Source organism: Moschus berezovskii, chromosome 27 (genome assembly GCF_049115385.1).
Source record: "Moschus berezovskii isolate FMDL1 chromosome 27, NW_MosBer_1.0, whole genome shotgun sequence".
Lineage (NCBI taxonomy): Eukaryota > Metazoa > Chordata > Mammalia > Artiodactyla > Moschidae > Moschus > Moschus berezovskii.
The window spans coordinates 23,146,345-23,168,680 of NC_142486.1; the positions used below are offsets into that span (position 1 = coordinate 23,146,345).

At 40.7% G+C, this 22,336-nt stretch overlaps 1 protein-coding gene and 2 pseudogenes across 1 annotated transcript in view; 1 reads left to right on the forward strand and 2 right to left on the reverse strand.

Moving 5' to 3' along the window:
- DNAH3 (dynein axonemal heavy chain 3) overlaps nt 1-22,336 on the forward strand; it is a 244,562-nt gene that overhangs the window by 31,854 nt on the left and 190,372 nt on the right. The window contains exons 12-17 of the mRNA XM_055409629.2: nt 1,269-1,374; nt 1,525-1,703; nt 10,380-10,564; nt 11,777-11,900; nt 20,122-20,275; nt 21,051-21,195. Coding sequence (XP_055265604.2) covers nt 1,269-1,374; nt 1,525-1,703; nt 10,380-10,564; nt 11,777-11,900; nt 20,122-20,275; nt 21,051-21,195 — 893 coding nt within the window. The remainder of the gene's footprint in view (nt 1-1,268; nt 1,375-1,524; nt 1,704-10,379; nt 10,565-11,776; nt 11,901-20,121; nt 20,276-21,050; nt 21,196-22,336) is intronic.
- Nucleotides 5,342-10,028, reverse strand: LOC148773668 (protein SET-like; annotated as a pseudogene).
- Nucleotides 15,408-16,186, reverse strand: LOC148773669 (small integral membrane protein 15-like; annotated as a pseudogene).

Genomic DNA, 22,336 nt, shown 5'->3' on the forward strand with positions numbered 1-22,336 from the left:
AGGCATACAGAAAAGAAAATGCAATCCAAACACAACCCTAAAGTTAGTCATCAAATAACAAGAGAAGAGAACAAAAGGAAGGGAAGCAAAAAAGACTAGACCAAAAAATTCTGTATTACGAGAGGCTGTCCTTTATATGATAGGGTGTTTAGCAACATCCCTGACTTCTTCCTGTTAGTAGGACCCTCCCCACTTTTGACAACCAAAAATGTATTCAGACATGGCCAAATGTCCCCTGGGGAAAAAATCATCTCCAGTTGAGAACAGCTACTTGTCTATTCTGAAAATAATGGTCTCAGATTTGGAAGTTCTGTCCTCATGAATTCAATCTAGGATCTTCTATTAGAAACCTCTGTTTTCCCTGTTTATTCTTATACATATAGTTTGTTTTTCTGGACTGACAGTTCCAGAAGCTTCTCTGTATCTTAGTTTCAGTCTCTGAAGTGTTGGCCAACTCTTGGAAGTATACCACTGGGCTCTGCAAAGTTAATTCTGCCTACTCCATGTCATCCTTATTTTATTTCGAACATATTTTAAGTCAGAGCATCCCAAAACATCCTCCAATTTTGGGAAAATCTGTCCAGCCATTTTTACATCATCTGACAACAGATAGAGAGAAACTTAATTCTGTTCAATAGACTTTAGGTTCATTAGTTCCAAATATTCATCTTAAAATTTAGACATAGAATTTTAGAACTAGAAGGAGGAATAGGAAGTATTGTTTATTGTACATTTTTACTGTATGTTAAGCATAGTATTAATTGCTTTATATTATAGCTTTACAACAATCCAATGAGTTATTGTTTCTACTTAAAATTAAGGATACTAACCTTTGGGCTTCCCTGGTGGCTCAGAGGTTAAAGCGTCTGCCTCCAATGCGGGAGACCCGGGTTCGATCCCTGGGTCGGGAAGATCCCCTGGAGAAGGAAACGGTAACCCACTCCAGTATTCTTGCCTGGAGAATCCCATGGACGGAGAAGCCTGGTAGGCTACAGTCCACGGGGTTGCAAAGAGTCGGACACGACTGAGCGACGGAACGGAACCTTTGAAAAATAGAAATATTTTGTCTAAGTTCATGTAGCTCAGAAGTGGCAAAATTGGAATTTGAAGGCAAAGTTCTTAATTCCCAGTTCACTGAGCCTTTTGCCATGTTGTGTTTCTTTCATAGTTTGGACTAGTTTTTATATTATCTCTTTGTTTGCCACTCTGACTAATCTGATTGGTGACCTGTATTTGTATGTTTGATTTTATGCTCTTCGATATGGAAGATACTTAAATGTATACAAAAAGTATGATGACTTATTGGATAACACGGCAGAACAAAACATCACTGCATTCCTGAAAGAAAATCATGAAATTGAGGATTTTGTGATGGTAGGAGATGCCACTTGACATTTTTTTTTGTATCTTGGTTATATGTGCAACAGACAGTCCAATAGCACTGTATTGTCTGGGGATGAGGCTAGGGGCAAATGCATAGAGGCTAAAGACAAATTAAACTACTGAATCTACTCTTTTCTACAGAGGATCAATAGCATTAAAAAGCGGAGAAATGAAATTGCATCCATGCACATAACTGTGCCTTTGGCCATGTTCTGCCTTGACACCATGATCCTAAATTATGATCTCTGTGAGCGAGCCCAAAATCTTAAAGACCGTCTGATTCAATTCCAAGTGGACGTAAACCGGGACACCAACACCAGGTATTACTGCTGCATGCAGGGAAATAGCCATGATAATTGGCACAAACAGGAGAATGAAAAAGTGGACCGAACTTGCACCTTCCAGCAATGACCAGGTTGAACTTCCAATTCAACTTGTTTCTGCCCCCAGAGTGAGAGTTGCAGGGATTCTAGGTTCAGGCGAGATGATCAACAATAAGGAGAAAACTATCTGGGACTTAGAGTTGTTGTTCAGTCACTCAGTCGTGTCTGACTCTCTGTGATCCCATGGATTGCCGTGTGCCAGAGTATGAAGATGGAAAGAATCCTGAGGCAGTTAATCTCTGATCCTTCAGCCTTTGCTTTCTTGCAGACAACTTCAGAGAGATATTACTTGGCAGTCTGAGCTCACAGGCCCGCTCACTGGTCCACACACTCGAAGACACAGGGTGCTTACAATCAGCCCTTAGAATGTCTTCTGTGCAGACTTCTACTGTCTGGGTGTGGGGATTCTGTTATTCAATCTTAAACTCTATATTGTACCTTCATTTTACTGATGACCATATGTTAGTCAATATGTTTGTGGTTGTAAGGGGTATGAGGTGAGACTGGCTAATGTAGAAAAGAAATTTGGAGTCTGTATGTTGAAAAGTTTAGGAGTTGCTAGCCTCAGGCCCTCAATACTACAAATTAGGATGTAGTCTCCCTCCCTCTGCTTATTGTCTGCTGTGTCAGCTTCATTCTCGGACAGGTTCTCTCCAGTTTATGGGCCCCAGCAGATCCAGATTTAATCCTCCCAGGTTCTCATTCACAGGGGAAAAAAAGATTTCCCTTTTCTCCAATTCTGTGCCATTGGGCAGGTGTGGCACTGGCCTGACTTGGATTGTTTGGACAACACCAAGGCAAACACCATAGTCAAGAGGATGGTTTAGATCTGGGTACTATTCTCATCTCTGGAGTGGATGTCAGCCTTACCTAAACCATGAGAATCAAGAAAAGGAAAGAGAGGGTACCCTGAGAAGATGTAGGCTGTGGTTACTAGAAAAAGAAATGATGCTAAGATTCTGGGACAGTAAATATCTGCTACTCTGCTTCTATTTGAATGTTACAAAATGTGTCTTATTTTTAGCTCTCTTTCTCAGACAGCTTTAAATGATAGACTAAAATGGTTTAACACTAATGATCATTATTAATATTATTTTATATATCATTCATTTATTTATAGATAAGTATAAATTTAGCATTTTATGGCACTTTTAAAATTTATAAACTGCATATCAGAAACTCATCAGCAAATTAATGATGATAATAGTTACCATTTTTCCAGCACACATTGTAGTCCAGGCACTGTGTAAGTGTTCTGAACATGCAATATCTAATCAGTCTTTACACCAACCCTAAGAAGTTGTTCATTATTCTCTCCTTTATGTTGATAAAGAAACTGAGTCTCCAAGAGATCCTCACATGGCACATCCAGGGCCTAACCTAGTTCATTTTGACTCCAAATCCACACTCTCTACCACTGCATTCAACTTTCTGACCAAGTAATGAAATGGTAGGATTTCTGTTTTGGGAGCCAAAAGTCTTGATTTTGAATCCAAGGCCTTCCATTTACTTGTTTGTGTTCTCTGGCTTCACCTCTTGGATCTTCAATTCCTTTGCCTATAGAATAAATATCTGGGACTAGGACAGTAAAATGTTTTCAGCCTTCGAACTACTAGAACGCTTCCTTTTGGAAAGTTTGAGCATCAGGTAGTTGTTTTTTGTTTTTTTTCCCCTGAAGTATTTGTTCCTGTCAAATCAGGGCTTCCCTGGTGGCTCAACTGGTAAAGAATCCTGCCTGCAATTCGGAAGACCTGGATTTGATCCCTGGGTTGGGAAGATCCCCTGGAGAAGGGAAAGGCTACCCACTCCAGTATTCTGGCCTGGAGAATTCCTTAGACTATATAGTCCATGGAGTTGCAAAGAGCTGGACATGACTGACTGACTTTCACTTTCACTTCCTGTCAAATCAAGCAACATGGTGCCTTGGTTGGTCCATGCTTTCTTCCCCATCAAAATAAATGTATAATTTCCTTTGGTCTTTTTAATATAAATGAAAGTAAGGGTCCCATTACAAACCTGGGGATTTCTAAGAGCCCAGAAACAGAAACTCCTGGTCAGTGATTGAGTTCTGAAGTTTCTTTCTACCTTGAAAATAGTGACTCTGACTCATTTGTTCTTCTCAGCCATCCAATGAGGTAGGTAAAACAAATATAAAACACCCTACTGAATGGAGAAGAGGCCCAGGGGGAAAAAAAAAAAAACTCACTTGCCCAATTAGATGAGTTTGAATCTTCTGAACCGACATCCCACCCTTGCTACTTTTTTGTCCTGTGATTGCTGAGTGAAGTAACTTCCTGTTTCCAGTGATAAATGTGCCTTGGAAAGGGATGCTCTGGCCATAAAGGCAGGAGGCACCTTGAAGTGCATTGCTAATAAAGTGGGCATGCCATCCATTTCCACTATAGGTGCATTGGTCTAAAGTTGCTAAAACAATGACTTGAAATATTGATCAGAAATTCCATGGCCCTGAGTAGAGATATAAGAAATTATCCCTCAGGTCTGAATGTATGTTCCCCTTGGGGTGGAAAATCTTGTCCAAAAAATGACAGCAAAGTAGAGAGGCCATAGATTGATGCAAAATATATTGGTCTCCCTTATGCCATCACTACATCAGACAGAGAATAGCCCTGTGCTTACAGGACCCCTGGATATTTATTTTAAATGATATTGTCAGTGCATGTACAAAACTGTTTGTTGTGCTTAACTTATCCCTGGATATTGCTAAGGTGTTATTTTGGTCTGCTTTCTGATATCATCAACCCATATTCGGGACTTTTAGAGGGTCTAGTAGTTAATGGGTATAAAAGAAAGACTCAACTCAGTCTAACTTGTGAGTAGCAAAAATCCACATCTTCCCTACTGTGTGTTTTCTGTGTATCTCCTTTACTTTTATATAGAACTCTTCATTCTTAACACTGCTGGTCACCAAATGCGTAGAGGACTTTCCCCACACAAATCAATTCAGCTGGGTGCCCTGCAATTCAACTTAATTCTGACCCTGTCTTCCCAGAGGTAGCATCAGCTTCCACAGGTTAAGGGCTCAGTCCTGTAAGACTGTCTCTCATAATTTCAGACACCAGTCAGAAGTTTGAGTTGTGCTTCTGTGCTTCTGACCAACCAGCTGTAAATTGAAAGTTCTAGTGACCCTTTTCTTGGGTTTAATTAATTTGTTCCAGTTTCTAATCATGGCTCAGTCTTTCCAGTGACCAGCTCCTCATCCAGGAGTCACCCTGAGTTACCTCACTAGACTGATAGATACTCTTATTACCCAAATTACATGGGTTTCGTGGGCTTGGTGCTAGGAACTGGGGGCAGAGACCAATATATTTTTTTTTGTTGAGACAGGAAGGGATAAAAATGAATTTGGAACAGAAAGGGGTAGAGATTCTTTTCCCACTGAATTCTGCTCAAGGTATTCCCCCTCCAAATAAGTTGTGAACCATGGTATAAAGGAGAAAAGAGACCTCAAAAACAGGGCAACTGAGCACAAGAGGAGGAAAAATGAAAAGACTGCAACTTGCTCCCAGGGACTGGAGATAATTAAAAAAGGTTGGAATCCATCAGTGTTCCATTCATTAGTCATCTTTGCCTTCATCTTCCTCTCCTTCCTCCCCCTCATCTTCATCTTCTTCACCTTCATCCTCATCCCCTTCTTCATCAACATCTTCCAATCCTTCTTCCTATTCATCATCGTCTTCCTCGTCTCCTTTCCCTTCCTCATCATCCATGTCAGGAACCAAGTAGTACTGCAATGGATTTGGCCAAATACCATCTTTGATGACCTCTCCTAACTCATCTGAGTCCCTTGGACTGCAAGGAGATCCAACCAGTCCGCCCTAAAGAAAATCAGTCCTGAATGTTCATTGGAAGGACTGATGTTGAAGCTGAAACTCCAATACTTTGGCCACCTGATGTGAAGAGCTGACTTATTTGAAAAGACCCAGATGCTGGGAAAGATTAAAGGCAGGAGGAGAAGGGGACGACAGAGGATGAGATGGTTGGATGGCATCACTGACTCAATGGACATGAGTTTGGGTCAACTCTGGGAGTTGGTGATGGACAGGGAGGCCTGGCGTGCTGCAGTCCATGGGGTCGCAAGAGTAGGACACGACTGAGCGACTGAACTGAACTGAACTCATCTGCACCTGCTTCAGAATGATCAGTAAACCAGGTTGAAGAAGTTTTCTGGTTTCTCAGGCTGTCTCTTCCTGCTGGCTTTATTCTGTGTTTGACTTGATCATTTCGTCAAATCCTTTCCAGATTTCCATTTGATTTCAGTGGACTTTGAAGATGGATCACCACTCTCATTCAGATGAAATTATTTGGAGAGAATTTTATTCTCGAAGTAAGGGTTTTCATCAGAAATAAAAACCTATTCTGTAACCTGATTTAATATCTTCCAATTCTGTCACTTCAACTCTTGTCAAATAACGCAGCACCTCTTCATCCTCCTCCCCAATGTTGTTACCCCCAAATTTGGGATTTTGGCGATCAGTTCTGACCTCTTTTGAAAAAATGGTTGGCGGAGTCTGTTATATTTCTGTTCTACTTTCAAAATCTCCTCACTGGCTTGTTCATTAAGTCTATTTCATTTTGTAGTTCATCAATATGTTCGATTGCTTCTTGCTGTTCTTTTTCTGAGGTTTCGTCGGCCCCGTCGTGGTTGGAGTTGAGCTGCTTTTTACTGACATTGGCCGCCGGCGCCGACTGGGTGCCGCGTTCGGGGTGGGGCGGGGAGCGGGAGAGGCGGGAAGGCGAAGGGCCCCGGCTTCCTTTCCCGCCACCCGCGCGGGCGCTCGCTCCGTCCGGCCGCCCCCTCCCGGCGCACTCTCGCTCACTCGCTGTCCCTCCCCCGGCTCGCGCGCGCTGCCCCCGAGGCCTGACGACGAAGGACGGGCTGGGGCGTGCCGGCCGGGCCCGGGCTCCGGCTTACGGAGGGGAGCGGGCGGCGGCTAAGGTCCCTCACTCAGGCCCAGCGCTCCAGCTCGATGCTCCATCTCCCCGAGCTGACTCCTCCTCCACCTCCTCCTCACGGCGAGGGCTAAACTATGATAGCTATTATTTTTTAAGTTTTTATTTTTTAATTGAAGGATAATTGCGTTACAGAATTTTTGTTGTTTTCTGTCAAACCTCAACAGGGATCAGCCATAGGTATACATATGTCCCCTCCCTCCCATCTCCCTTCCCTTTCCACCCCTCCAGGTTGACACGGAGCCCCTGTCTGAGTTCCCTGAGGCATATAGCAAATTCCCATTTTCTGTTTTACATATGGTAATTAAGTTTCCACGTTACTCTCTCCATACATTGCACCCTCTCCTCCCCTCTCCCCGTGTCCATAAGTCTGTTCTCTGTCTGTTTCTCCATTCAGTTCAGTTCAGTTCAGTTCAGTCGCTCAGTCGTGCCCGACTCTTTGCGACCCCGTGAACGGCAGCACGCCAGGCCTCCCTGTCCATCACCAACTCTCAGAGTTCACTCAAACTCACCACCATCGAGTCGGTGATGCCATCCAGCCATCTCATTCTCTGTAGTCCCCTTCTCCTCCCGCCCCCAATCCTTCCCAGCATCAGAGTCTTTTCCAGTGAGTCAACTCGTCGCATGAGGTGGCCAAAGTATTGCAGTTTCAGCTTTAGCATCAGTCCTTCCAATGAACACCCAGGACTGATCTCCTTTAGAATGGACTGGTTGGATCTCCTTGCAGTCCAAGGGACTCTCAAGAGTCTTCTCCAACACCACAGTTCAAAAGCATCAATTCTTTGGTGATCAGCTTTCTTCACAATCCAAATCTCACATCCATACATGACCACGGGAAAAACCATAGCCTTGACTAGACGGACCTTTGTTGGCAAAGTAATGTCTCTGCTTTTTAATGTGCTATCTAGGTTGATCATAACTATTGCTTCCCTGCAAATAAATTCTTCAGTACCATCTTTCTACATTCTGTATATATGCATTCAGTTCAGTTCAGTTCAGTTGCTCAGTCGTGTCCGACTCTTTGCAACCCCGTATATGCATTCAGTTCAGTTCAGTTCAGTCGCTCAGTCGTGTCCGACTCTCCGCGACCATAATTGTTTTTCTCTTTCTGACTTACTTCACTCTGTATATGGCTCTAGGTTCATCTACCTCATTAGAACTGACTCAGATGCATTCCTTTTTAGGGCTGTGTGATATTCTATTTTATATATGTACCACTGCTTCTTTATCCATTTATCTGTTGATGGACATCTAGATTGCTTCCATGTTCTAGTTATTATAAATAGTACTGCAGTGAACATTAGGATACATGTGTCTTTTTCAGTTTTGTTTTCCTCAGAGTATATGGCTAGGAGTGAGATTGCTGGGTCATATGGTGGTTTTATTCCTAGTTTTTTAAGGAATTTCCATACTGTCTTCCATAGTGGCTGTATCAATTTACATTCCCACGAACAGTGCAAGAGCATTCCCTTTTCTCCACACCCTCCCAAGCATTTATTGTTTGTAGACTTTTTGATGAGGGCTATTCTGACTGGTGTGAAGTGATATCTCATTGTAGTTTTGATTTACATTTCTCTGGAGTGATGCTAAAGCTGAAACTCCAATACTTTGGCCACCTCATGCGACGAGTTGACTCACTGGAAAAGAGTCTGATGCTGGGAAGGATTGGGGGCAGGAGGAGAAGGGGACGACAGAGAATGAGATGGCTGGATGGCATCACCGACTCGATGGACATGAGTTTGAGTGAACTCCAGGAGTTGGTGATGGACAGGGAGGCCTGGCGTGCTGTGATTCATGGGGTCGCCAAGAGTCGGACACGACTGAGCGACTGAACTGAACTGAATAATGAACTATATTGAGCATCTTTTCATGTGTTTGTTAGCCATTTGTATATTTCTTTGGAGAGATTTCTGTTTAGGTCTGTTCCCCATTTTTTGATTGGGTTGTTTGTTTTTCTGGTATTGAGTTGTATGAGCTGCTTATAGATTTTGGAAATTAATCCTTTGTCAGTTGTTTCATTTGCTATTATTTTCTCCTATTCTGAGGGTTCTCTTTTCACCTTGCTTATAGTTTCCTTTGCTATGCAAAAGCTTTTAAGTTTAATCAGATCCCACTTGTTTACTTTTGTTTTTATTTCCATTACTCTAGGAGGTAGGTTATAGAGGATCTTGCTTTGATTTGTGTCATCAAGTGTTCTGCCTATGTTTTCCTCTAAGAGTTTTGTAGTTTCTGGTCTTACATTTAGGTCTTTCATCCATTTTAAGTCTATCTTTGTGTATGGTATTAGGAAGTGTTGTAATTTCATTCTTTTACACATAGCTGTCCAGTTTTCCCAGCACCACTTATTGAAGAGGCTGTCTTTGCCCCCTTGTATATTCTTGCCTCCTTTGTCAAAAATAAGGTATCCATGAGTGTGTGAGTTAATTTTTGGGGTTTTCTTCTTGTTCCATTGGTCTGTATTTCTGTTTTTGTGCCAGTATCATAGGTTTTGGTGACTGTAGCTTTGTAATATAATCTGAAGTCAGGAAGTTTGATTCCTTTTCAGCTCCATTTTTTTCCCCAAGATTGCTTTGGTTATCCAGGGTCTTTTGTGTTTCCATATGAACTGTGAAATTTTTTTGTTCTAGTTCCATGAAAAATGCCATTGGTAATTTGATAGGGATCACAGTGAATCTGTAGATTGCATTTGGTAGTATAATCATTTTCACAATATTGATTCTTCTTACCTAGGAACATGGAATATCTCTCCATCTGTTTATGTAATCTTTGATTTCTTTCATCAGTGTCTTATAATTTTCTGTATACAGTTATTTTGTCTCCTTAGGTAGATTTATTCCTAGATATTTTATTCTTTTTGTTGCAAGGTGAATGGGATTGATTCCTTAATTTCTCTTTCTGATTTTTCATTGTTAGTATATAAGAATGCAAGCAATTTCTGTGTATTGATTTTGTATCCTATGACTTTGCTAAATTCACTGATTAGTAATTTTCTGATAGTATCTTTAGGGTTTTCTATGTATAGTATCATGTCATCTGCACACAGTGAAAGTTTTACTGCTTCTTTTCTGATCTGAATTCCTTTTATTTCTTTTACTGCTCTGATTGCTGTAACTAGGACTTCCAAAACTATGTTGAATAAAATAGGTAACCTGGAAGAAATGGACAGATTCTTAGAAAAGTTCAATCTTCCAAGACTGAACCAAATAAAACTTAACTCTTACTTGTTAGGAGTATAAGGTTTGGAATCGGTTCAACCAGGTTCAGATCCTGGCTCTGACACCTAAGCATCATGTTGCTTTGGATAAAGTTACTCAGCCTCATTTCTTCCATTATAAAATGTTAATAATATTAATAGTTCCTAACTCTAAAAAATTTTGTGAAAATTAAATGAGTTAATACTCATTCAGTGATTAGAATGGGCATGGTAAAGGGCATAGTACCTGTCATATATTATTACCATTTCTACTGTTATTATTTCTAAATATGGTATTCATGTGAATATTATCCATCAAGAATTTGCAGGTAGAGAAAATTTGGAAAACCTTGTTCTAATCTCCAAATAGTAATCATGTCTGCTTAGTATAGTGAGTTTTATAAGAAAGTTATTTTAGATGTTGATGATGGCTATTACTTTCCCTGTAGCATCTGTAATCAGTACAGCCTCATTGCTGACAAAGTCAGTGAGATTCCTATCAACACTGGGGAGCTAGTATTCCTCATTGAATTCTTAAAGAAATCCAGCGATGTCACCGTGTTCAAACTCAGGAGGCAACTTAGAGATGCAGTTGAACGGCTGGAGTTCTTGATGGACTATGCAGACTTGCCCCGTAAGTCCAATGTCATGTGTGTGCATGCAAATGTATGTATGTATTTATATGTTTAGATATAAGGAGCCAGGAAAGAAGAGTTCACAATCCTCCCACTAAACATCTGTATCAGAAGAACTGCTTTTTAAGTGTGTCTCTATATTAGAGACACTAATTCCACACTCCTATCCAGAGGAATTTGAATCAAATGAAGAGAATCTTATTGGTAAACAAAAAGAAATATCTAGGGACTTGACTGGTTCCTAGATGCCTGTCTTTGCATCTTATGTGTGGTGTTCCTAAAAAAGTCTCTTTCAAATGCAGAATCCTTTTATAAATGGGTAGATTTCATTCATCTATAATCTTAATACAGTCCTACCTTTGAGGAAGCCAGGGCACTTTCCTTCATGCTCCTGCATATTTTAAGAGGAAAGAAATGGTTGGGGCCCCTTCATGGCTTATTGAGTCAAGTTAGGACTCAATAAGGACCTAACTTTGTAAGGACCAGGTTCTGAAGGAAAAGCTAGTATCACCTCTACAAGTCACGTTTCAAAACCTTTTCCCATCTGGAAATACCTGTGGAGTATCTGTTGTTCACCATGGTTAGGGAGGAATGGTTATGGGAGGGAGAGATAGGGACTAGGAGTGAAAAACTGGTCCCATAACCATCCACCCACACATTCGTGAGCTGTGCTCTTGACCATTTGAACCCTCACTGTGGTCTCTACCCCCTAAATTCCCAAGGGTACATAGGAAACCCAGGGCATTTTAACTGACCAGAGCCATAAAATGGGTAGGGTATCTGGCACTGATATTACCACTGACCTTTAACCCAGACTGAAATTCAGATGAGGTGAAATAGTTTAAAGGATAGTACCAAAGGATTCTACTCAGACCTAGCCTAGGAAGATAATGAAGTGCACAGTGGTTAGAACATAGGCTTTGGAGTTGGTTAGTCCTGGGTTTGAAATCTGCTCTGCTGTCTCCTAGCAGTGTGACCTTGATCACTTGGCTTTACTTTGTTTCCCATCTGTAAAAACAAAGATGATCATACCATGTACCTTCTAGCCTGGCCCTTGGTAAGTACTCAGTAAATGTTGGGTAGCACTCATCAGTAATGGGCCCATTCATTAATTGCCACCCCTATACTCACTTCTGTTGACCTCTTATTCTGCTGAATTAATTCACTGTGAGCTGAGCAGTGTCCTAGAGCAGACTGTGTGTGTTTTGCAGAAGAGGATATCAAACTGAACAGCACTCTGTTCCTCTGGCCAGACCAGATTGAAGATATCTTTGAAAACAGCCGGAACCTTCTCCTTAGCAAGAGGGATCAGGCAGAGATGGACCTCATTAAAAGGTACAGGAAAAGTCTGATGTTTAAGAAACGATATCCAGCTTTATAATATGCTACATGTTCCTGGTTCTGTCTAGGGCTACCCCTGATCCAGCAATGTGTGGGTGAAGGTTCATGACAGTTGGTGGAGAAGGAATTTCCTTTTGTTTCATGCTAAGGGATATTCTCTTTAAGCTTGCTTCACTGTAGTAACTCCAACCAATGCCTTCCCTCCCTGCCTTGAAGAATTGGAATTTAGTTCTGCAGAGAGAAAAAAGGCAAAAATAGTAACATATTAGAGCAGCCTTACAATAATAATGGCAAAATTGTCAGCCTTACATTTAAGACTGTGGATCTGTGAGATATCAAGACAGGAATAATAAAACATGGTTGGTAGCTGAGAAACTGCCTGTTTTGCAGCTGATCTCATTCAGTGCTAATGTGCCTGTAATCATTTTTTCATTGAGTATTATGGCTTTGTACTATGTGTTGTGCTCTATTTTAGACACATAAGTGTGTTTGACTGCTAAATAAAGATTTTAATGCAGTGACACAATATCACATACTGAAGAAGTCAGATGATGTCAAGTAAAGTGGGCCAAGTATCACGTATCTGGTAAAGACATGCTTGTGTACATATGCATGTGTGCATGCGTGCACACACACACATACACATACCAATTTATAGCACTTTGTTTAGGGACTCAAATTCATACCAGTTACCCATCCCCATCACACATGAAACCCCCAGTACCTAACTTTAGATTCCGTAATCCTTGACAATACTGAGGAGAAAGGAAAAGGGCAGATAAAAGCAGGGATTTCTACACAGAAAGGGAGATAGCGCTGAAGGATAATCCCAAGAGAGGAAGTTGCTATATTCACAACGTTTGCCCAGAAAAACAGCAAAAGAGATGTGTGTGTTTGTTTCTACCGACAGCCTTCTCCTCCCTATACCTAAATGGCTGCTGTCCCCAGAACCCAGAATTTAGCCTAATGAAGAGAACTTATTTTTTGAGCTAATATTTTTGTTGTTGTTTAGTTGCTAAGGTGTTTCTTTGCAACCCCATGGATTGCAGCATGCCAGGCTTCCCTGTCTTTCACTGTCTCCCAGAATTTGCTCAAATTCATGTCCACTGAGTCTGTGATGCTATTCAACCATCTCATCCTCTGTTGTCCCCTTCCCTTCCTGCCCTTGATCTTTCTCAGCATCAGGGTCTTTTCCAATGAGTTGGTTCTTCACATCAGGTGGTGAAAGTATTGGAGCTTCAGCTCCAGCATCAATCAGTCCTTCCAATGAATATCCAGGGTTGATTTCCTTTCAGTTCAGTTCAGTTCAGTCGCTCAGTCGTGTCCGACTCTCCGCGACCGCATGAACCACAGCACGCCAGGCCTCCCTGTCCATCACAAACTCCCAGAGTTCACTCAAACTCATGTCCACAGAGTCGGTGATGCCATCCAGCCATCTCATTCTCGGTCGTCCCCTTCTCCTCCCGCCCCCAACCTTTCCCAGCATCAGAGTCTTTTCCAGTGAGTCAGCTCGTCGCATGAGGTGGCCAAAGTATTGCAGTTTCAGCTTTAGCATCAGTCCTTCCAATGAACACCCAGGATCAATCTCCCTTAGAATGGACTGGTTGGATCTCCTTTAGGACTGACTAAAGGAAATCAGTCCAAGGGACTCTCAAGAGTGTTCTCCAATACCACAATTTGAAAGCATCAGTTCTTCAGGGCTCAGCCTTCTTTATGGTCCAATTCTCACACCTGTACATGGCTACTGAAGGAACTATAGCTTTGATTATACAGACCTTTGCCAGCAAAGTGATATCTCTGCTTTTTAATATGCTGCCTAGGTTTGTCATAGCTTTCCTTCCAAGGAGCAAGCGTCTTTATTCCTTTTTAGAACAGTTTTAGGTTCACAGAAAAATTGAGTAGCAAGTATAGGGTCCTCCCTTCCCCCTCACCCCTTACACATAGCCTCCCCCTTCAGTGGAACTGAGTTTTGATGCCTCACCAAGAAATAGAACCATTTTAAAAGCTAGAACCATTTTTAAACCATTTTAAAAGGAGAAAATTTCGTCATCTTTTTTGAGCTTCAGTGTCCTCATCTGGAAAATGAGGATAGTAGAACCAATCTCAGATCATCTGATTTTGTGAGAGGTGTCATTGTGTTAAAGGATGAAATCAGATGGTCTGACGTGGTGCCTATGTGATATCTAGCACATGGCAGGCATTCAGGAGCAGTCAATTTCTTTTCCACATTAACAATGACTTCTTTAGGGAGAAAAAATGCTTCTTAACTTTCAAACCACTATCTGTGAGCAGACTTCTAGAACATTACTCTAAGACCATTCACAGTAACTGTTGAAGTTAGTAGGACTGAGGGGTGGCTCTGAAAGAAATTGGAACATGTGTCATTTATGGTGAGAAGAGAGTGCCAGACTTTTTCTTGGAGGGGCAACTCAAGCTTGACTCATCACTTGGTATCTGAGCTCTCAATCACAGAGCTCAGCAGAGAAGCAGCTCTACGGACACCTGCAACTCTGGGCTCAGCCCTCTCTTTAGTGAACTCTTAAACTTCCTGTCCATCATTTTTACATAAATTCTGAGAAAACCTGTGAGGAGGGCTTAGAATTACTCATTTATTCATTCATCTTCTTTTTTTTTTTTTTTTAGCCTTTACTTCTTTATTTCTAATTATAACATTCTCATTTTGACACAATTTACACCTTTTTCACTCATACAATGCAAACAAAATTTTTAAGACTTTATGACACATGACATAACTGTAACTCAAGTTCCTTAAAAGAAAGTTGAAGTTTTAATTTTCACTGTGAACCTGTCTGATCTAAAAAGGACATCACCACCACATGAATTAAAACAAAGAATGGAATAAAAAACAAAAGTGGTATCTATATAATCAGCAAATTATCTGATAAGACATATTAACTACTTCACATTTCTACTTAGCACAAGTGAGAATAAACTGGTTCCAAGGTACTACAGATTTGGCATGTTTACTCTTAAGCTTTAAATCATAGTGTTACTCTACTCAAGTCATCTCTAAGAAAATGGCAGTGTTCATAAGTACAAAAATGATTATATCCAGGAGGTGGTATTCTAAAAGATAACAAGAAAATTCTTTATAAAATTAGATTTTTAAAAATGCAGACTATCTGGTAATTACCAGTATCTCAAAAGCTAAAATAAGAAAAATACAGAAAATAGAGAAGTACTCATTGAATGATATTATTTTGCTTTGAGAAAACCAGAAATGATTCTATTTCAAAAAATAACTAATAAGAGATGTAATTAATACACCATAGATCTTTTAAGCCAAACCACGCTTTTCTGCTCAGAACAACTCTTGATTTTTGCATTCTTAATCTCCTTTGTCCAGAAGAGGACCACATTTTAAGCCATTATTTGAATAGAGTTCATAATCTAAAGCCACTTTTCTTCACAGGATGTTTTCATTTTAGTATTCATACATAAGCTGCAAAAAAGCAAATGAAAGTCAGTTATAAGAATCTGTAGCATAATAAATGCCAATTTACAATAACTGTCAACAGACTTCTATACCGAAGCCGAAAAGTTGCTACAGTACAGGTGAGAATTGACACAGTTCTTCCACAGACTCAGACTTCATTTAGTAATACTGTCATAAGATCCAAAAAGAAACCTTAATGGGTCCTTTCAAAGATGCATAATTTCCCAAACAACTTTCCTCTGGATGCACAGCCTGTTCATTGCTTCAATCCTTTTTCAGTCGTTTAGCTTTTGCAATGTTTTCTTGACGTTTTTGTTTCTTCTTTTGCTCCTTTTCCCTGGCCTCAATCATCTTGGCCAATTTCCAAGACAGCACAGCACTTGCTAGAAACAATGGAGTCAGAGCCAAAATAACTGTTGTAAGGAAGCCATATGGGTCCTTTGCAGCCCACTCCACAACTACTCAGCCCAAGCCTTTAAATCAAACATCTTCGTGGAGGCCTTATGCTTTAGTGATCTCTAATTTTGTCCTGGGATTATCAGCCAGTCACAATTTCAGATGATCTTTGGTTGGCTGTCTTCTTTAACTCTACCAATAGACTTCTGAGAGAAGGCTTAAATTCTCCCGTGCACCTCAGTCTCTGACCCCAGGTGCAAGCGCCCTCCACACGTTAAAGAATATTCTTCTCCCTTCCGAAAAGGATCCACCAGGCGTGATCTTCGGATGAGACCCGCACGGCGCCCAAAGCTGAGGGCACTTCGCAGCCCCCCGCACTCTCCTCTCCCTGTGCTTTCCCCTCGCTCACCCGTGCTCACCCTGCCCGGCGGCCCGCCTCTGGGGCCACGCTTCCCCGACCCTCCGCCTGAGCGAGCGCGGGCCCGGCGGGGCTCCAACAGCCGGCGGCCCCCGGGAATCAGGGGTCGCCGCCGCCACACCCTGGGCCGCCGGCGCCGAAGCCACCTCCGCTGAGCAGCGGGGCGAAACCCGCGGGAGCGACCCCCAACCGCCGCCCCTACAGCTCGCCGCGGACCACGGGCTCGGACCCGCAGCCCCGACTCACCTCCTCATTCATCTTCTATGAGAACAATCCCCTTTCCTCTCTAAGAGACTTGACCTTATTTTCGCGGGCCACAGTAATTTATTTTACTTCAATGCCAATTTCCGCTTGTTGTGCCCAACCCCTCTCCCAATTTATATCCACCTTCCTCTGTCCACTCCATGCATGGTTAGCTGATTCCTGCAGTCTCTAGCCTTTAGCTCCTGTGTCTGTTGGATCCAGACAGGCAGGACCAGTGGAAAGCCCTCTCGAGGTTGGAGAGTGGCTGTTGTGCTGCTTCTCCTCTCCCTCCCTACTTGTTCCTGGGGTTCTGGCCAGTAGCTGCATCCCTCCTGGATGACAATTCCTCCTCCGTGTTTCCAGTTCTCATTGTCCCCTGAAGCCTAGGGAGTATAGCGACTTCCCTCTGAGGTTACTAGTCTCTGGATGCTTCATTCTCCTCTCTGTTCCTTTAACCTTACCCACATTTCACCTCTGTAAGTAGTCCCTTCACTGAAGTCTCTTTGAACATCAGAGTAAATTATGTTTCTTGCCAGAATTATTAACAATATAACATTTTTAAATTATTGCAATATTCTCCCACAGACTTCAGGTGGTCGTAGGAATAGAACTCAATTTACTTAACCAAATTTCCTGAGTGCCTACTATTTACTAATGACATACTTATATATATATTATATATATATATATATATATACACTGTGGATCTGAAAGCACTTTAGAAATTGTAATGTGCTAAGCAATTATAAAAAATTTAAAACAATATAAACTGTTAGTTATAAAAAATATTTTACAGTGATATAATGCACAGCATCGGGAATATAGTCAATATTTTATAATAACTTTGTCTAGTGTGTGATCTATAAAGATATCAAATCACTGTATTATACAACTGAGACCAATATCATATTGCAAGTCAACTGTACTTCAATAAAATTTGTAAAAAAGAAATTTAAAGCAATAGGTAACAGTAATATTTTCCAATAATCACTGAGTTTTTATACTACTTCCCTCTGGGAAGAATTCAAAAGTGCTTTTCTCAGAGATTTATTTTTGTGTGTAAGTCTGTATTTGGCATCTAAAAAGAATCTTAATGATGTGAAAAGGCAGTCAGCAGCACATAATTGTGTGGACAACAGGAAAATCAACTTTCCTCCCGTTTTGTTCCACTCAATGGTAGGTTCCGAGGGCCTGAAAGTAACCTGGAATATATATGATAAACATCTTAGGAATGTGAGCTGCTCTTTGCCATTAGAGTGCATCTTGTGAATAGAAAGAAAAGTATCTTAGGGAGAGGACCCAGATTGTGTTCTGGGGTCCAGGGAGAACATCAGTTCAGTTCAGTTCATTTCAGTTGCTCAGTTGTGTCCGACTCTTTGCGACCCCATGAATCACAGCACGCCAGGCCTTCCTGTCCGTCACCAACTCCCGGAGTTCACCCAACCTCATGTCCATTGAGTCGGTGATGCCATCCAGCCATCTCATCCTCTGTCGTCCACTTCTCCTCCTGCCCCCAATCCCTCCCAGCATCAGAGTCTTTTCCAGTGAGTCAACTCGTCGCATGAGGTGGCCAAAGTACTGGAGAACATAGTGCTTTGCAAATAGCAAGTTCTTACTCTTTTGAATAAATGAGGGAGTGAGTGAAAGAATACGACTTTTTCCTAATAAGGATATTCTCTGAAATTAATACCTATCAGAGTAAAAAATCACAAAACAAAAGCAAGAACTTAGTGCTATCTGTCTCGTTGCACTTATGTTTTCTATCTCTGAATCCTTAAAACTGTGGTAAAAAACAAGCATGAGAGGCAGTAGCCTCCTTGCCTGCTTTCCTCTTGGGCTCCTGTTTCCATTTCTCTCCTCTGAGGATACAGAGAAGAAAAGGGACATGGGAGGTGGAAGATAAAGCTGATAAGACAGAAGCTCTATGAAGGAAAAGAATGGGAAAATGGAGCACAGTGGTTGCATTCAAAGGGCAGATCTGGTAAGGGCTCATGTAAATGAGACTTGAAGGATGAGAAGGAGCCCATTAAGGCAAGACTGGGGAGGGAGAGAATAGAAGGATGTCCTATTGTATTGCAGGTATCAAGCATGACCAATGGCTCCAACTTGAGACTACCTTTGCCTATAAAATGAGGGAGTAACATCCCATCAATTTTGCCGTATTCTTTGTTAGAAGTGAGTTACTAGCTCTAGCCCAAACTCAAGAGGACAGTTATAGAGGGATATAAGTACCAGGAAGTGAGGCTCTTTGAGGACCTTACCAGAGGCTACTTACCACACAGTGTAGTTAGAAATAAATTCAAATCAAACCATTGAAAATTAACTTTTAAATTATTTTTAAGAAAAAAAAAAAGAACATCAAAACTGCCATAACAAAATTAAGTATTTTTAAGATAATAGCCAAATTTATGTTACTATAGTTGTTCTCCATGGCAAATTCCCCTTATTCATCCAATGAATATTGATGGTATTATTCCAGATGCTTCTTCTAAGTGCTGGAGATTCAATAAGGAATTAAGGAGATTAAAACTGCATTGGTAGAGTTTAAATTCTAGTGAATGAGACTGAACACTTTTATAGTGATTATTATGTACCAGGCTCAATTTGAGCATTTTGTATATGTTAGCTTATTGACTACTAGAGTAGGTACTTTATCCATCCCTGTTTTATCTGAGGCATAAAGAGTTTATAGGACTCGAACAAGGTCACATTGCTACTATGTAGCAATGTAGGGACTTGAACTAGTCAGTCACAAGGTCAGTCCAGCTCTGGAACCTATCCACTTAACACTGTGCTAATCTACCTCTTAGGAAAAGGGAGAAGTACATTTGAGAACTGCTTTGTTGATAATATAAATGAAGTAGATAAATCTCTGGAATAGTCTTCCCTGATCACTCTAACTAAAGTAGCTCCTCACTTCCATCCACTAGGCATTCTGCTCTGTTCTGTTTTCTTCAGAACATTTATCACTATCAGAAATATCTTATTTCATATTTATCTATGTATGGTTTTATCTATCCATCCATTCATATATGTTTACTGTTTGGGTTTCCCCAAACTAAAATACAAGCTCCATAAGGGTAGGGAGCTTAAGGGTGTACTTCACAAATATATTCCTGATGCCTAGAGCAGTTCTTGGAGTTAGACATTTAATAATAAATATATAATAGATAAATAAATAATATGTATTTGCATGAATTTTATACATGTATATATTTTATTAGGGCTTCTCTGGTGGCTCAGTGGTAAGGAATCCAGCTGCCAATGCAGGAGACACAGGTTCGATCCCTGGATCAGAAAGATCCACTGGAGTAGGAAATGGCAACCTATACCAGTATTCTTGCCTGGGAAATCCCATAGACGACAGTAGCCTGGCATGCTACAGTCCTTGGGGTGACAAAAGGGTCAGATATGACTTAACAACTAAACAACAACATATATTATATAGCATATATATTATAATACATATTTTATATACATTTACCTGTATGAGAAACATCTGGAAATATTTAACCACCAAGAGGTTCACAGCAGCTGTCTCTGGGAGGTCGGATTACAAATTATGTATAATAGCATATATTTGTAAGTTTTACATATCTGATCATATGATCAGAAGATCATATTCTCCCCCGGCTTGAATATGGCTGAGCAGTGCTGATAAATGGAAAGTCCAAATATGATTGGATTCTCTTTACTTCCAGGTGCTCAGAATTTGAAGTGAAACTTGAGGGCTACAGCAAGGAACTGGAAGGTTTTAGGAAACGTGAAGTAATGACTGCAGAAGAAATGAAGAACAATGTTGAAAAGCTTAATGAGCTTTCAAAGAACCTAGATCAAGCACTGGTGGAATTTGAGGTTTGGGGTCTTGGGATGGGCACTTATAACTGTACTGCTCTGTTGGTTCTGGTCCTTGGTTATGTGTTTTCCTAACATCACCTGTCAGGTGGATAGTATTAGTTGATTGATTGGCCAGTTCTTTCTCTGGTACTTTCAACTACCTTTTCCCATACCCCTACATTATATCAGCTTTGCTAGTCACTGAGTACATAAAGAAGAGTTATTAATGGAATATTGCTGACATGTATCAAGCATGTATTATGTACACAGTGTGCAAAGGACTTCATATGTGTGATATATCACTTAATATCCATAATAAATCTTTGGGGTCGGTACTATATATTCATTTATCTCTATTTAAAATGGGAGATCTAAGTCTTGGAGAAACTAAGTAACTTGCCCTGAAGTTGTCTACAGTAGTAAGTTCTTTAATCATTAAGTTCTTACCTTTGAGGCAGTTCAGCACAAGAAGGTAACCTTGTGTTAACAGTTAAAGTACATATAAAAATTCATGAAAATGGGAATATGTATGTGTTACAGTGGAAGCAAAGATGATTAAGCAAGTGGCCAATTACTGTAAAGTTTCACTCACTGATCTCAGGTGCCATGACCCTCAGAGGTAACAGAGAGACCTTCCTGCTTGAGTTCATACCTTATTTTCTGGTCTTACTCTCCAGATGAACGTGCATCTTCCTCAACTTGGTTTTCAAAGCACTGAGGAATTTGCCATGGTGGCTTCTAGGGTTCAGGAGAACCACCCACCCGATAAACAGCATCCCCTTTTGCCCTGCAGTTGATCAATAAGGAGGAGGAGCTGTTGGAAAAGGAGAAGAGTACCTTCCCTCTCCTGCAAACTCTGATGACCAACAAAGTGCCCTATGAGCAGCTGTGGGTGACAGCCTACGAGTTTAGCACCAAGTCAGAGGAATGGATGAATGGTATGCCACGGTTTCACTCTACTCGGGCAGGATGGGAATGGGGTAGCAGAATCAACCCAGCCAGTTCTGAAATTGGACTGGGACTTCAGATTTTATCATATTCTCATGCTATGGATTGAGGCAACCATAGTTAAATTTTTCTGATGTGATAACGATGGAAGGTGGGGATCAAAAAGCCAGACCTGTAGCTAGGATAAAATACAGTAGGCAACCACTCAAAGCCGTGGATTGGGTAGTGACTCAGAGAGGCAAGTGGTGGGAGGATAAGATGGCAGTTCCCCTATTAATGCTTTATGCCAGTGCTTCAATATAATAAACACAACTATGAAAAACACCTTTGCTGCCAATTTTCTGGATATAATAATGATAATTTTCTTTGGATAAATTACAGAAAGTGAAATGGCTAGATCAAAGAAAGGGTTGTAATAAAAATGTAAGGATTTTAGAATTTACTTTTATTATTTGTATTGCTTTCCAGAAAAGTTATGTTTTAATTTAATATTCTTCTAGCAGTATTTGAGTGCCCATTCCTCATACCCTCAACAAACATGAGAATAAGAGCTTTACTTTTTTGCTCAAAAAAGTGTTTTTTCCTTTAATAGAAGTTGAATGTTTATTGGTCGATTGAATTCCTTGTTTAATACGTCTATTTATGTGCTCTCTCACTTTTTTCTAATAGTAAGCCATCTTATTTAAATAGTTTTCAGTTTTGAATAATATTTTTATGGATGCATTTTAGTTTTTCAAGTACTCAATCATATCTACACATTTAGAATATTTTACCTTATTTATGACTTTCACACCTCTTTTAAAATTCACTTTTCTGTGTTAACTAGCACTCCCAAATTAAACAGTAGTTATGAACACCTTTGTCTTATTCCTGATTTGAATGGAATTCTTCTAGAATGTCACCTTTAAACGTGATGCTTTTTATTGATTTGAGGCACAAAATATTTATGATGTTAAGAAGCACAAGCTGGAATCAAGATTGCTGGGAGAAATATCAATAACCTCAGATATGCAGATGACACTACCCTTATGGCAGAAAGTGAAGAGGAACTCAAAAGCCTCTTGATGAAAGTGAAAGAGGAGAGTGAAAAGGTTGGCTGGAAGCTCAACATTCAGAAAACAAAGATCATGG